The following is a 13,736-nucleotide window of genomic DNA, read 5'->3' as shown; positions in this document are numbered from 1 at the left end:
AGCAATGTCAGCTGCAAAAGGCCACCCGACTCGGATCTGTACGCATTATTCACCGATACCTCACACAGTCCTAGACACTTGGGAAGTGTCCGACATGTGATCCATTAATAGTAATAGTAATAGTAATAATAGGAAGGGAAGGAACCCATGGGCCATCTAGTCAATCCAGCTCAGTCAAAGTGGTGGTGGGGAGTCCCCATAGGCCACAGTGGTGGCAGTGGGGCTTCACAGACTGTGCGCTTCCTAGGCAGAGGGGAATGGAGGAGAGCCATGGGGTTCCCATGGAGCCCAGTTTGAGAATCACTGGTTTGGATTATGCAATTGCCTCACCTGGTCCCCAAAGAGAATGACACTGGCTCTGGTAGGTGGGACATTGCCCCATGTAGCAGTAACCCTGTTTGTTCCTGCAGGGATGACCATTTTGTCGGAAGCGATCAGCGGGACATTGATGAGACCGGCCGGTGCACATTTCTGGCAAGTCGCAGTCATGCTTCACTGGCCGGCATACTGCTCCTGCTCGCCTAAGCTGTTGAGAAAAATGAGAGGTCATCCATTCTGTCACTATTTATCATATGCATCAGACAGACTTCATCGCACCATTTGCAATTTCCACCTCACTGGTCGTGTAACTAATTCTTTCGGAATTCCCCTGTTACACAATACAATACAAAACTTTATTACAGTCCCCTATTTTCAGAATATTGTCCTTCATTTACTGTCCTGATTTTAGGGTATTTTTAAATACTGATAGCCAAATTTTGTTCAAAATAATAGTATCATAGTATTATTAAAATTATAATAATAAGTAAATAATAATAATAATAATAATAATAATAATAATTATTATTATTATTATAAATAATTCCTCCTTTCTGTTGAAATTGTCCACAAGCTTGTAGATTTCAATGGCTTCTCTGTGTTGTTCCAGACATGAAACAATCACCTCCCAACAAAGGATTTCCCCAGGCAGGAATCATAGAATCCTAGAATCAAAGAGTTGGAAGAGACCTCATGGGCCATCCAGTCCAACCCCATTCTGCCAAGAAGCAGGAATATTGCATTCAAATCACCCCTGACAGATGGCCATCCAGCCTCTGTTTAAAAGCTTCCAAAGAAGGAGCCTCCACCACACTCCAGAGCAGAGAGTTCCACTGCTTAATGGCTCTCACAGCCAGGGAGTTCTTCCTAATGTTCAGATGGAATCTCCTCTCTTGTAGTTTGAAGCCATTGTTCCATTGCGTCCTAGTCTCCAAGGAAGCAGAAAACAAGCTTGCTCCCTCCTCGCTGTGGCTTCCTCTCACATATTTATACATGGCTATCATGTCCCCTCTCAGCCTTCTCTTCTTCAGGCTAAATATGCCCAGCTCCTTAAGCCGCTCCTCATAGGGCTTGTTCTCCAGACCCTTGATCATTTTAGTCGCCTTCCTCTGGACACATTCCAGCTTGTCAATATCTCTCTTCAATTGTGGTGCCCAGAATTGGACACAATATTCCAGGTGTGGTCTAACCAAAGCGGAATAGAGCATGGGGAGCATGACTTCCCTCGACCTAGACACTATGCTCCTATTGATGCAGACCAAAATCCCATTGGCTTTTTTTGCCGCCACATCACATTCCTGGCTCATGTTTAACTTGTTGTCCACGAGGACTCCAAGATCTTTTTCACACGTACTGCTTTCAAGCCAGGCATTCCCCATTCTGTATCTTTGCATTTTGTTTTTCCTGCCAAAGTGGAGTATCTTGCATTTGTCACTGTTGAATCAGCCAGGCCTTGAACCAGAAGGCTTTGTAATGCTAATCAAGGTGATTAATTGCAACATTCACACTTGCCTCCAGCAGACAAGAGTTCATTCTCCCACCCTAGACCTTCCACAGATACATAAACATCCCTTGACTAGTTTCCAATATATCTCAAAACCTTTGAGGATGCCTGCCATAGATGTGGGTGAAATGTCAGGAGAGAATGCTTCTGGAACATGGCTATACAACCCAGAAAACTCACATCAACCCAATATCTTTGAGCATTTGTACATTGCACCTTCTAGCAAAGAACACAAGCCTTACCTGGCACTTTTCACAACATTCCCCATATCCACATTTTGCACCCGGCTTCAGTTTACAAGTTGCGGCATCACAGCATTCGTTATTGCATTCCTTAAAGCCAAGAATAGTGTTGATTAGTTTTTCCATTCCTGCTGCTCTGTCTAATCCAACCAAGTTTTTCAGAGAACAGTTTACAAAAACAAGGTTTTTCAGTTGCATTAAGATTTGCAAAGTGCCTTGGGAACCTTCTTCGCTGAAAAGTCGGATATGAACACTATCAATAAATAAATATCAATAGCAATAACAATAACAACAATAATAATAATAATGGAACCCCTGGTGGAGCAGTGTGTTAAACCCTTGTGCCAGCAGGACTGAAGACTGACAGGTCGCAGGTTCGAATCCAGGGAGAGCGCAGATGAGCTCCCTCTGTCAGCTCCAGCTCCCCATGCGGGACATGACAGAAGCCTCCCCCAAGGATGGTAAAACATCAAAAACATCCTTGCAGACAGCCAATTCTCTCATACACAATATCCCAGAGTACTTGTAAGATATCAGTACAAACACAAAACAATCTATGCGTAATGTCAAAGTGTATTATCAAGAAAACATAAAATATTCTATTTACTAAAATCCTCAGTACAAAGCTCAATTCAGTGGTACACAGAAATCAAAAGGAGCAACCGCTCTCAAACATAACAGTTCTGGGTTTGGATAGGGATTCCACTGTGTATAGGCTTCAGGGATATATTCAATGCAAAAAGTCATATAAACAAAATAAGTATAGAGTCATGAGGCTACATGTAAGCTGAAGACAATAATGGAGATGAAGCAGTGTGAATTTACTCCTAGCAGAGTCACTTTTTGTATTAGCTACTTGGCATGATATAAGAGTCTAGAGTTGCTGAATTTATCAACTCCTGAGGAAGGGGATTGCTTTCCCCGAAACAGGGTACAAAAATACCCGGGCACCCCTGTTGAATGCCATTGGGACTTTTCTTTGAAGACTTATTTTGAGAAGCAGTGCTCCATTTTTCACTGGACTTGAGTTGGATCTTTTCCATGAAGATTGTTTTGAGAGTGACGCTTCATCTCCATTATTGTCTTCAGCTTACATGTAGCCTCATGACTCTATACTTATTTTGTTTATATGACTTTTTGCATTGAATATATCCCTGAAGCCTATACACAGTGGAATCCCTATCCAAACCCAGAACTGTTATGTTTGAGAGCGGTTGCTCCTTTTGATTTCTGTGTACCACTGAATTGAGCTTTGTACTGGGGATTTTAGTAAATAGAATATTTTATGTTTTCTTGATAATACACTTTGACATTACGCATAGATTGTTTTGTGTTTGAGCCAATTCTCTCATACCAGAAGCGACTTACAGTTTCTAAAGTCGCTCCTGACACGAAAATAATAATAATAATAATAATAATAATAATAATAATCGAACCCTTGGTGGAGCAGTGTGTTAAACCCTTGTGCCAGCAGGATTGAAGACCAACAGGTTGTTGGTTCGAATCTGGGGAGAACGTGGATGAGCTCCCTCTGTCAGCTCCAGCTCCCCATGCGAGGACATGAGAGAAGCCTCCCACAAGGATGGTAAAACATCAAAAACGTCCTTGCAGACAGCCAATTCTCTCATACCAGAAGCGACTTGCAGTTTCTAAAGTCACTCCTGACACGAAAATAATAATAATAATAATAATAATAATAATAATCGAACCCTTGGTGGAGCAGTGTGTTAAACCTTTGTGCCAGCAGGACTGAAGACCGACAGGTTGCTGGTTCGAATCTGGGGAGAACGTGGATGAGCTCCCTCTGTCAGCTCCAGCTCCCCATGCGGGGACATGAGAGAAGCCTCCCCCAAGGATGGTAAAACATCAAAAACGTCCTTGCAGACAGCCAATTCTCTCATACCAGAAGCGACTTGCAGTTTCTAAAGTCACTCCTGACACGAAAATAATAATAATAATAATAATAATAATAATAATAATAATGGAACCCTTGGTGGAGCAGTGTGTTAAACCCTTGTGCCAGCAGGATTGAAGACCGACAGGTTGCTGGTTCGAATCTGGGGAGAACGTGGATGAGCTCCCTCTGTCAGCTCCAGCTCCCCATGCGGGGACATGAGAGAAGCCTCCCACAAGGATGGTAAAACATCAAAAACATCTGGGCGTCTCCTGGGAAACATCCTTGCAGACGGCCAATTCTCTCACACCAGAAGCGACTTGCAGTTTCTAAAGTCACTCCTAACATGAAAATAATAATAATAATAACAACAACAACAACACTATTTATACCCTCCCTCTATCTCCCCAAGGGGACTCGGGGTGGCCCAACAGTTACAACAAAGCAAGTATACAACGTAGACTAATATAATATAAATATAATAAAGGAAAAATACAAAATAGACACAAGATACAATATAAAATCACACTAATTGATCAAGGTGGGCAGGGCCAGTTACAAAGACTAAATTTTTTAAAACCCTAGGTGAGATAAACAGTGTAGTGTATCTGGAAAGATGTGGATGTAACAGATGCTTTTAAGATTTTACAGATTAACCTTTGAATACCTGCGTGTTCACAGATACCTGTTTAGATGCTTTGCTGATGTGTCCACACTCCTTTATTTGTAATCCTTTTGTTTGCCCACCCATTTCTAACACTGGACCTCTACAGAACTAAAAATCCTGGCAAAACACAAAAACTTCCTCCACCTGGCTGGGTTTGTGGAACAAGAACAATAACACAAAGATACCTTTGGAGAGCCGCAGTCACATTCCTCTCCCTCCTCCACGAAGTTATTCCCACAAACTGGGGTTGCGATGATCTCCTTGGGCGATGGCATATTAATGATGCAATCTGGGGATCGGTCCATCATGTACTTCTGGAAATCCTGGAGACTACAGGAACTGAAATCCCGGGGGGTTTTATAGCTGCACATATAGAACAATATACAGATATTATAGCAATGCCAGGTTTTGATAAAAGTCTTTAATTATTGGCTAAGGATTCTTCAAATGGACCCAGGGAGATGCCCTAAACCAGTGTTTCTCAACCTTCCCAATGCCACGACCCCTTAATAAAGTTCCTCATGTTGTGGTGACCCCCAACCATAACATTATTTTCGTTGTATTGTCAAAGGCTTTAATGGCTGGAATCACTGGGTTGTTGTAGGTTTTTTCAGGCTATATAGCCATATTCTAGAGCAGGGGTCCTCAAACATTTTAAACCAGGGGCCAGTTCACTGTCCCTCAGACCGTTGGAGGGCCGGACTATAGTTTTTTTAAAAAAAAATCCATTAAAAAAATTCCTATGTACATGGCACATATCTTATTTTGCTGTGTGGAAGGGGGTTCGTTCTAGTCCTCTTTAGGCAGTAATTCCAGGAGCAGGGAATGGGAAATCTTCCTATTTCTAGTCTGAACAAAATCTGGCTACCAGTATTAAAAAAACTCTAAAATTATAACGGTAAATAAAGAACAACACTCAAACACAGGGGAACTCCAGACAAGAAACAATCAGGGCCAGCTAATCACCTCTCAACAAAGGATTCTCCCTAAAAACTGTCAGGCTATGAAATGGTCATCAAGGTGGTCAATTGAAACATTCATACCGACCTCCAACAGACAAGAGTTCTTTCTCCCACCCTGGTTCTACCACAATTTTTCTGGTTAAAGGTTTTCCTCTGACATTAAGTCCAGTCGTGTCTGACTCTGGGGTGTGGTGCTCATCTGCATTTTTAAGTCGAAGAGCCGGTGTTGTCCGTAGACACCTCCAAGGTCATGTGGCCGGCATGACTGCATGGAGCACCAGAGCAGCCTCCCTTGGCTGGCTCACGCTGCCCATCAGGCCTGACGGATAGCGTGAGCCTACCAGGGGAGGAGCAGCCCCGTGTGGCCTACTTGTGAGTAAAGCACCTCGCAAGGTGCTTTACGCGTGAGTAGGCCACATGGAGCAGCGGCCCTTGGCTGGCTCACGCTGTCCATCGGGCCTGACGGATAGCGTGAACCTGCCAAGTGGGGAGCACTGTGGGGGGGGGGCGCTGCTCCTCTGCGGGCCGGATAAGGTCCCTTGGTGGGCTGGAAGTGGCCCGCGGGCCGTACTTTGGGGATACCTGGTCTAGAGGCATTCTCTCCTGACATTTCGCCTGCAGCTATGGTAAGCATCCTCAGAGGTAGTGAGGTCTGTTGGAACTAGGAAAAAGGGTTTATATATCTGTGGAATGACCAGGGTGGGACAAAGGACTCTTCTCTGCTGGAGCTAGGTGTGAATGTTACATACACTGTAATTTTGCTCCTGTTATGAATCGTAATGTCAATATCTGATATGCAGGATGCATTTTCATTCACTGGACCAAATTTGGCACAAATACCTGATACGCCCAAATTTGAATATTGGTGGGGTTATGCGGGATTGATTTTGTCAATTGGGAGTTGTAGTTGCTGGGATTTATAGTCCATCTGAAGATCACCTGGGAAGGAATCCCACTGGAGCATTACAGCGCACCCAAATAGCTGGGAGTCACTCTGGACCGTGCTCTTACCTACAAGAAGCACTGCCTGAACATCAAGCAAAAAGTGGGTGCTAGAAACAATACCATATGAAAGCTGACTGGCACAACCTGGGGATCACAACCAGACACAGTGAAGACATCTGCCCTTGCGCTATGCTACTCTGTTGCTGAGTATGCATGCCCAGTGTGGAACACATCTCACCACACTAAAACAGTGGATGTGGCTCTTAATGAGACATGCCACATTATCACGGGGTGTCTGTACTCTGCTTCTATGCTTCAAGTCTCCTGCTTTGACAAAAAGGGATTGTCTGTGCCCTACATCACTGGAGAAATTGCACTGTCTAGTCAGTATAGCAGCCAATAGTGAAAGGACCAAGGCAGAGACATCTCCAGCTCATCCCCTGTTTGGGTATCAGCCAGCACGCCAACGACTTAAATCTAGAAATAGTTTTCTAAGATCTACAGAGACACTCGCTGGAACACCTCAGCAAGCAAGAGCTACTGAACTTGCTAACCAAAAGGTCGGCAGTTTGAATCCAGGTAGCGGAGTGAGCTCCCGCTGTTAGCCCCAGCTTCAGCCAACCTAGCTGCTCAGAACATGTAAATGTAAGTAGATCAATAGGTACCACCTCGGCAGGAAGGTAATGGCGCTCCATGCGGTCATGCCGACCACATGACCTTGGAGGTGTCTATGGACAACACTGGCTCTTTGGCTTAGAAATGGAGATGAGCACCACCCCTGAGAGTCGGTCATGACTGGACTTAATGTCAGGGGGAAACCTTTACCGTTACTTATGATAAATTTAGTGAACGGTTCCCCTAACCAATTTACCCAGAGTAAAAATTAAGAGGCTACTGCAATATTTCTCTATATATTGGAGCCTTGCAGCCTTGAGAATAGCTCTTTGCCACATTCAAAGGACAGCTGTCACATCACATTGCCCATGACTATATAATATGTTGGTACACATGGTCTTTTTTTGGTCCCTGAATCTTTTGTCTGATGCTAAAATAATGCCAGCTTTTAATTTATTCAGTGAATCAGTTAAGCATATTTGCTGCCCAGAGGGAAATGTCTTTGGCACTCCAAACCCAATGATATAGCTTTCTGAGTTGGACAATGTATTAAGCATTGTCGAAGGCTTTCATGGCTGGAATCAATAGGGTCTTGTGGGTTTTTTTGGGCTATATATCCGATGTTCTAGAGGCATGCCTCTAGAACATGGCCATATAGCCTGAAAAAACCCACAAGAACCTAATGTATTAAGCAGCTGCATGGAAGAAAATAACAGTTGTTATCAGATGCAGTTGGTTATGCAGTTTCTTTACCTGAGTTGACCGGCCATGATGCACGACTCTGAGCTGCACTTACAAAAACTTGTGTCATGATTCATTCCAAAGTTATGGCCCATCTCATGGGCCATGGTTGCACCGATAGCAATTGGGCTGGTGTTGTGATCCTGCATACATACAAACACACACAAAGATACCATCATAAGAATGCTAAAAAATGTAAATAAAATAGGTAAATTATGACTCCAGAGCCAAAAGGTTTAATTTAATTTAGTTGTTTTTAACTTTGGTAAATAAGAATATGCTATGCCATACATATGAGGGGTATTTTTTAAGTAAGGTCCGTTTTGTTGTACACACTAGTAGTTCGCTCAGTTTCCACTCTGTAGCTAACCTGTACGGTTCTGTTCTGTGCTTTCAAAATGTTTAAGACTATCAACTCCCCCTCCGCATGTGAGGTTCGCTCAGTGATACGGTTTTTGTCAGCAAGGAACCTGCCTGCTGCGGAAATCCATCGACAGATTTGTGAAGTGTACGGTGAGATGGTTATGAGTGAAAGCAAAGTGCGTAAGTGGGTACGACAATTCAAAGATGGTCGTGACAACGTCCATGATGAGGACCGCTCCGGTTGCCCTTCTTGGATTACAGACAATTTGATTTGATCGCACACTCAAATCTTTGGTTTTTGTAGTCCTCTGTTAGGAGTTTCGGGACCCAACGGGAGCACAGTTTCCTAAACTTTAGGTGTTCAGAAACAATGTTGTAAAGCACTGATCTCGACACGTCAGGAAATTCGTTTGAGAGACCTGTTATTGTGAAACGCCTGTTCTCATGAATCCTCGCTTCAACTGAAGCCACCAAATCGTCTGTAATCAAAGAAGGGTGACCAGAGCGGTCCTCATCATGGACGTTGTCACGGCCATCTTGGAATTGTCGTACCCACTTACGCACTTTGCTTTCACTCATCACAATATCACCGTACACTTCACAAATCTGTCGATGGATTTCTGCAGCAGGCAGGTTCCTTGCTGACAAAAACCGTATCACTGAGCGAACCTCACATGCGGAGGGTGAGTTGATAGTCTTAAACATTTTTAAAGCACAGAACAGAACCGTACAGGTGAGCTACAGAGCGGAAACTGAGCACAGTTGTTCCCCAGGCATGCCGGTACATGACACACGTGCTTGTTGCAGTATGCGCGCGAACTACTAGTGTCTACAACAAAACGGACCTTACTTAAAAAATACCCCTCGTATTTGGCAGTAAACACAAATCCAATTGTTCCTACTTTCATTGAAAACATGCTATTCTATAAGCCTTTGTTTAATGATCGCAGTTCCACAAACCTGAACAACTCCCAAGGAATGTTGAGGATTGCACATGGTTCCCACATAGGCCAATCCCACTGTAGGTCCATTAAAATCTATATCCCTGTAAGAAAGACAAAAGATTATGGAGTAATCACTCATTCTCGCATAATGTTATAATATATGCCGCTTGGCAGTGGCATGTTTGTCTGCCCGGCTCTTCTCCAGTACCCAGGAAGGCAGTGGCCCACTCCAGAGGAAGGAGAGAAACACATTGCAGTCGAGGACGCTTGGTCAAGTACACTTGACTCTTCTCAGGGCCCCAGGAAGTCAGTGGAAGAGGAGGAAGACAAACAGGCCACTGCCGAGTGCTCTCCAGAGAGCGATTGACAGAGGCATGTCTCTGCTTTGGCCCTTCCGGATTCCGCAGAATGCCGTCCTGGGCCCGGTCCTGTTCAACATCTTTATTAATGACTTAGATGAAGGGCTAGAAGGCAGGATAATCAAGTTTGCAGATGACACCAAATTGGGAGGGAGAGCCAATACTCCAGAGGACAGGAGCAGGATTCAAAACAATCTTGACAGATTAGAGAGATGATGGGCCAAAACTAACAAAATGAAGTTCAACGGGGACAAATGCAAGATACTCCACTTAGGCAGGAAAAAAACAAAATGCAAAGATACAGAATGGGGGACAATGCCTGGCTTGAGAGCAGTACGTGTGAAAAAGATCTTGGAGTCCTCGTGGACAACAAGTTAAACATGAGCCAGGAATGTGATGTGGCGGCAAAAAAAGCCAATGGGATTTTGGCCTGTCTCAATAGGAGCATAGTGTCTAGATCTAGGGAAGTCATGCTCCCCATGCTCTATTCCGCTTTGGTTAGACCACACCTGGAATATTGTGTCCAATTCTGGGCACCACAATTCAAGAGAGATATTGACAAGCTGGAATGTGTCCAGAGGAGGGTGACTAAAATGATCCAGGGTCTGGAGAACAAGCCCTATGAGGAGCGGCCTAAGGAGCTGGGCATGTTTAGCCTGAAGAAGAGAAGGCTGAGAGGAGATATGATAGCCATGTATAAATATGTGAGAGGAAGCCACAGGGAGGAGGGAGCAAGCTTGTTTTCTGCTTCCTTGGAGACTAGGACATGGAGCAATGGCTTCAAACTACAAGAAAGGCTATTCCATCTGAACATGAGGAAGAACTTCCTGACTGTGAGAGCCGTTCAGCAGTGGAACTCTCTGCCCCAGAGTGTGGTGGAGGCTCCTTCTTTGGAAGTTTTTAAACAGAGGCTGGATGGCCATCTGTCAGGGGTGATTTGAATGCAATATTCCTGCTTCTTGGCAGAATGGGGTTGGACTGGATGGCCCAGGAGGTCTCTTCCGACTCTTTGATTCTATGATTCTATGATTCTCTCAGTTTGGGGATGCAACAGGCCACCGTATCTGCCTACTGAAGGGGAGGCTGAAGCAAACAGGGGCTGGGGCCAAGAGCCCAAAGGGTTGCATACTGCCCACGGGCCTCAGTTTGCTCATGCCTGGTGTAGATGCATCCTGAACTTTTCACCTGGTTGCATCAGTTCTTTAGTACTACAACGGAGGTACTTACGTCAGTAATTGAGCATTGTCGTTCTGTTTCCGTTTCAAGAGAACTTCCTGTCTCCAGGCTGAAAACCGATCCAAAGTGACGCCTGCCGATGAATCCACAACAATCTTATCCCCGTCGGACCAAATTTCTAAGCCAGTCAATGCAACGTGAATGTTTATGGCTTTGTAAACCTGCGAGGAAGACAATCCACGGTCAGGACACAAAAGGACCTTGAGATATACTTCAGCTTCAGGAGCTTGCATTCCTTCTATGGGTCGGTGCCAGAGGCAAAATAATGGAACCGGTCAATATTGATCCATTTTTGCTTAAAGCTATTACAGTTTGCAACATTAATTTTGTTCCTAACTCATAAATGTCATTTCCTAATCAATCTATATAAATAAAAATGTAATGTTCATTTGTGGGATTAACAAAACTCAAAAACCACTGGACGAAATGACACGAAATTTGGACACAACACTCCTAACAGACCAATGAATGTCCATCACTCATAACCCCCCCCCCCTCCCCAAAAAAGTGGAAAGGACTTAAAACCTCCCAAAAGATAAATGACAAAAAATTTAATGACATACAGAAAAAGGGAATGAAGAGGGAGGGAAGGAAGGAGAAAAAGAGAGAAGGAAACATGGAAGCAAAAAGCGAAGGAAGGAAGGAAAGAGGTAGAGAAGGAAGAAAGGAGAGAAAGAGGAAAAGAAGAGGGATGGAAAGAAATGGGTAGAGAAAGAGGAAGGGGAGAAGGAAAGAAAAAAAGAAAAGGAAGGAAAGAGGGAGCAAAGGAAGAAGAGAAAGAAAGAGAGAGGAAAGGAAGGAAGGAAGGAAGGAAGGAAGGAAGGAAGGAAGGAAGGAAGGAAGGAAGGAAGGACAAAAGGAAGGATGGAAGCAAAAAGCAAAGGAAGGAAGGAAAGAGGTAGTGAAGGAAGAAAGAGAAAGGGAAGGAAAAGGGAGGGAGGGAGGAAAGAGGTAGAGAAGGAAGAAAGGAGAGAAAGAGGAAAAGAAGAGGGATGGAAAGAAATGGGTAGAGAAAGAAGGAAGGAAAGAAGGAAAGAAAAAAAGAAAAGGAAGGAAAGAGGGAGCAAAGGAAGAAGAGAAAGAAAGAGAGAAGGAAGGAAGGACAAAAGGAAGGATGGAAGCAAAAAGCAAAGGAAGGAAGGAAAGGGGTAGAGAAGGAAGAAAGAGAAAGGGAAGGAAAAGGGAGGGAGGGAGGAAAGAGGTAGAGAAGGAAGAAAGGAGAGAAAGAGGAAAAGAAGAGGGATGGAAAGAAATGGGTAGAGAAAGAAGGAAGGAGAGAAGGAAAGAAAAAAGAAAAGGAAGGAAAGCGGGCAAGAAGAAGAGAAAGAAAGAGAGAGAGGGAAGGAAGGAAAGACAAAAGGAAGGATGGAAGCAAAAAGCAAAGGAAGGAAGGAAAGGGGTAGAGAAGGAAGAAAGAGAAAGGGAAGGAAAAGGAAAAGGGAGGAAGGAAGGAAAGAAGTAGAGAAGGAAGGAAGGAAGGAAAGAAGGAATGAAGAAAAGGGAAGGAGGGAAAGAAGGAGAGAAAGAGGGAGGGAAGGTTGCCCACAGCAATGCGTGGCAGGTACAGCTAGTCTATATAAATAAAGATGTAATGTTCATTTGTGGGATTAACGTATCTCAAAAACCAATGGACGAATTGACACCAAATTTGGACACAATACACGTATCAGGCCAGTGAGTGACCATCACTCATAAAAACACTGAAAATCACAGCGGAAGGGACTTAAAAAGTAAAAAAAAAAAAAAGCAAAAAGACGCTACAGCACAAATGCAAAAACGACTCCAGCCGGCAAACAAAACACACAATAGCATATCCACACTCTCTTCCGGACTACATCTCCCAGCATCCCCTAGACCAGGCCCTTTAGGAGAGGAGGATGATCCAAATGCTCTGCTTCCAAGAGGCAAGCTTTCTTCTCCTTGGATTTCTTTGAGAGCATCCCAATCCCGGCATATTTCTAATTTCCTATTCCTGGACTGCAACTCCCAGCAATCCTCCCGATAGATAAGGTAGATCGATTGGATAGAGAGAGATAGGTAAAAATAGATATATTGATCAGGAGGACTGCTGGGAGTTGCAGTCCAAGAATAGGTAGAGAAGGAAGAAAGGGGAGAAATAGGGAAGAAAAGGGAAGGAACGGAAGAGGAAGGAAGGAAGGAAGGAAAGAAGGAGAGAAGGAAAGAAGGAAGGAAGGAAGGAAGGAAGGAAGGAAGGAAGGAAGGAAGGAAGGAGAGAAGGAGAGAAGAAAGGAAGGAAGGAAAGAGGGAAGGAAGGAGAGAAAGAGGGAGGGAACGTTGGCTACAGCAATGCGTGGCAGGTACAGCTAGTTCTATCATTTTGCAGGACATCCTGCAGTGCATTTTTCTATAGTTTTTCAATCAATATCTCATCAAATCTCAACTAATTCCACAGAGTTTGTGGCAGACACAAAACTACTTACTACTTTCAAAGTAAGGATTGCACAAGTAAACAGGAAATAACACTTTCAAACCAGGAACAGGATTCTTTTCGAAATCCATTATTTAGCAATCTTTAGCATAATATCTTACCAAGTTTATGTAATTGACTATTTCAAACACCCTTGTCTTTACGCCCGTCATATTGCGGCTGTACTTCCTGAACTGCAAAGAAAAAGAGGAACACAACACATTAGGACATGACTAGGACATGGTAGACAAGTTGTGAAGATATGAAGACACCCAATGCAAGTGAAACATATATATAGCAAAGTGTTATGCTTATGTCAGCTGTCTATGTGTCCATGTGTCTTATCATTTTTCTGGGCATCTATCTTTGCACGTGCACACATATTTCAATATATTAGAATGTATTTTTTGTTCTCCATAATGTATTCTAACCAGCACACTGCAAACAACATTCTTTTCTGCACCAGGTTAATTGCCAAATCATCTCCTAGAAATGTCACTATTTGTTCTAATTCCTTT

At 43.7% G+C, this 13,736-nt stretch overlaps 1 protein-coding gene across 1 annotated transcript in view; it reads right to left on the bottom strand.

The window, feature by feature from the left end:
- ADAM28 (ADAM metallopeptidase domain 28) overlaps positions 1-13,736 on the bottom strand; it is a 92,466-nt gene that overhangs the window by 20,031 nt on the left and 58,699 nt on the right. Inside the window, exons 8-14 of the mRNA XM_067470670.1 lie at positions 13,341-13,412; positions 10,782-10,951; positions 9,212-9,296; positions 7,901-8,031; positions 4,811-4,988; positions 2,065-2,154; positions 331-526 (exon numbers count right to left, since the gene is read on the bottom strand). Of these exons, the coding sequence (XP_067326771.1) occupies positions 331-526; positions 2,065-2,154; positions 4,811-4,988; positions 7,901-8,031; positions 9,212-9,296; positions 10,782-10,951; positions 13,341-13,412 (922 nt within the window). The remainder of the gene's footprint in view (positions 1-330; positions 527-2,064; positions 2,155-4,810; positions 4,989-7,900; positions 8,032-9,211; positions 9,297-10,781; positions 10,952-13,340; positions 13,413-13,736) is intronic.

Source organism: Anolis sagrei, chromosome 7 (genome assembly GCF_037176765.1).
Source record: "Anolis sagrei isolate rAnoSag1 chromosome 7, rAnoSag1.mat, whole genome shotgun sequence".
Lineage (NCBI taxonomy): Eukaryota > Metazoa > Chordata > Lepidosauria > Squamata > Dactyloidae > Anolis > Anolis sagrei.
This window is presented reverse-complemented; position numbering and strand designations above follow the sequence as displayed.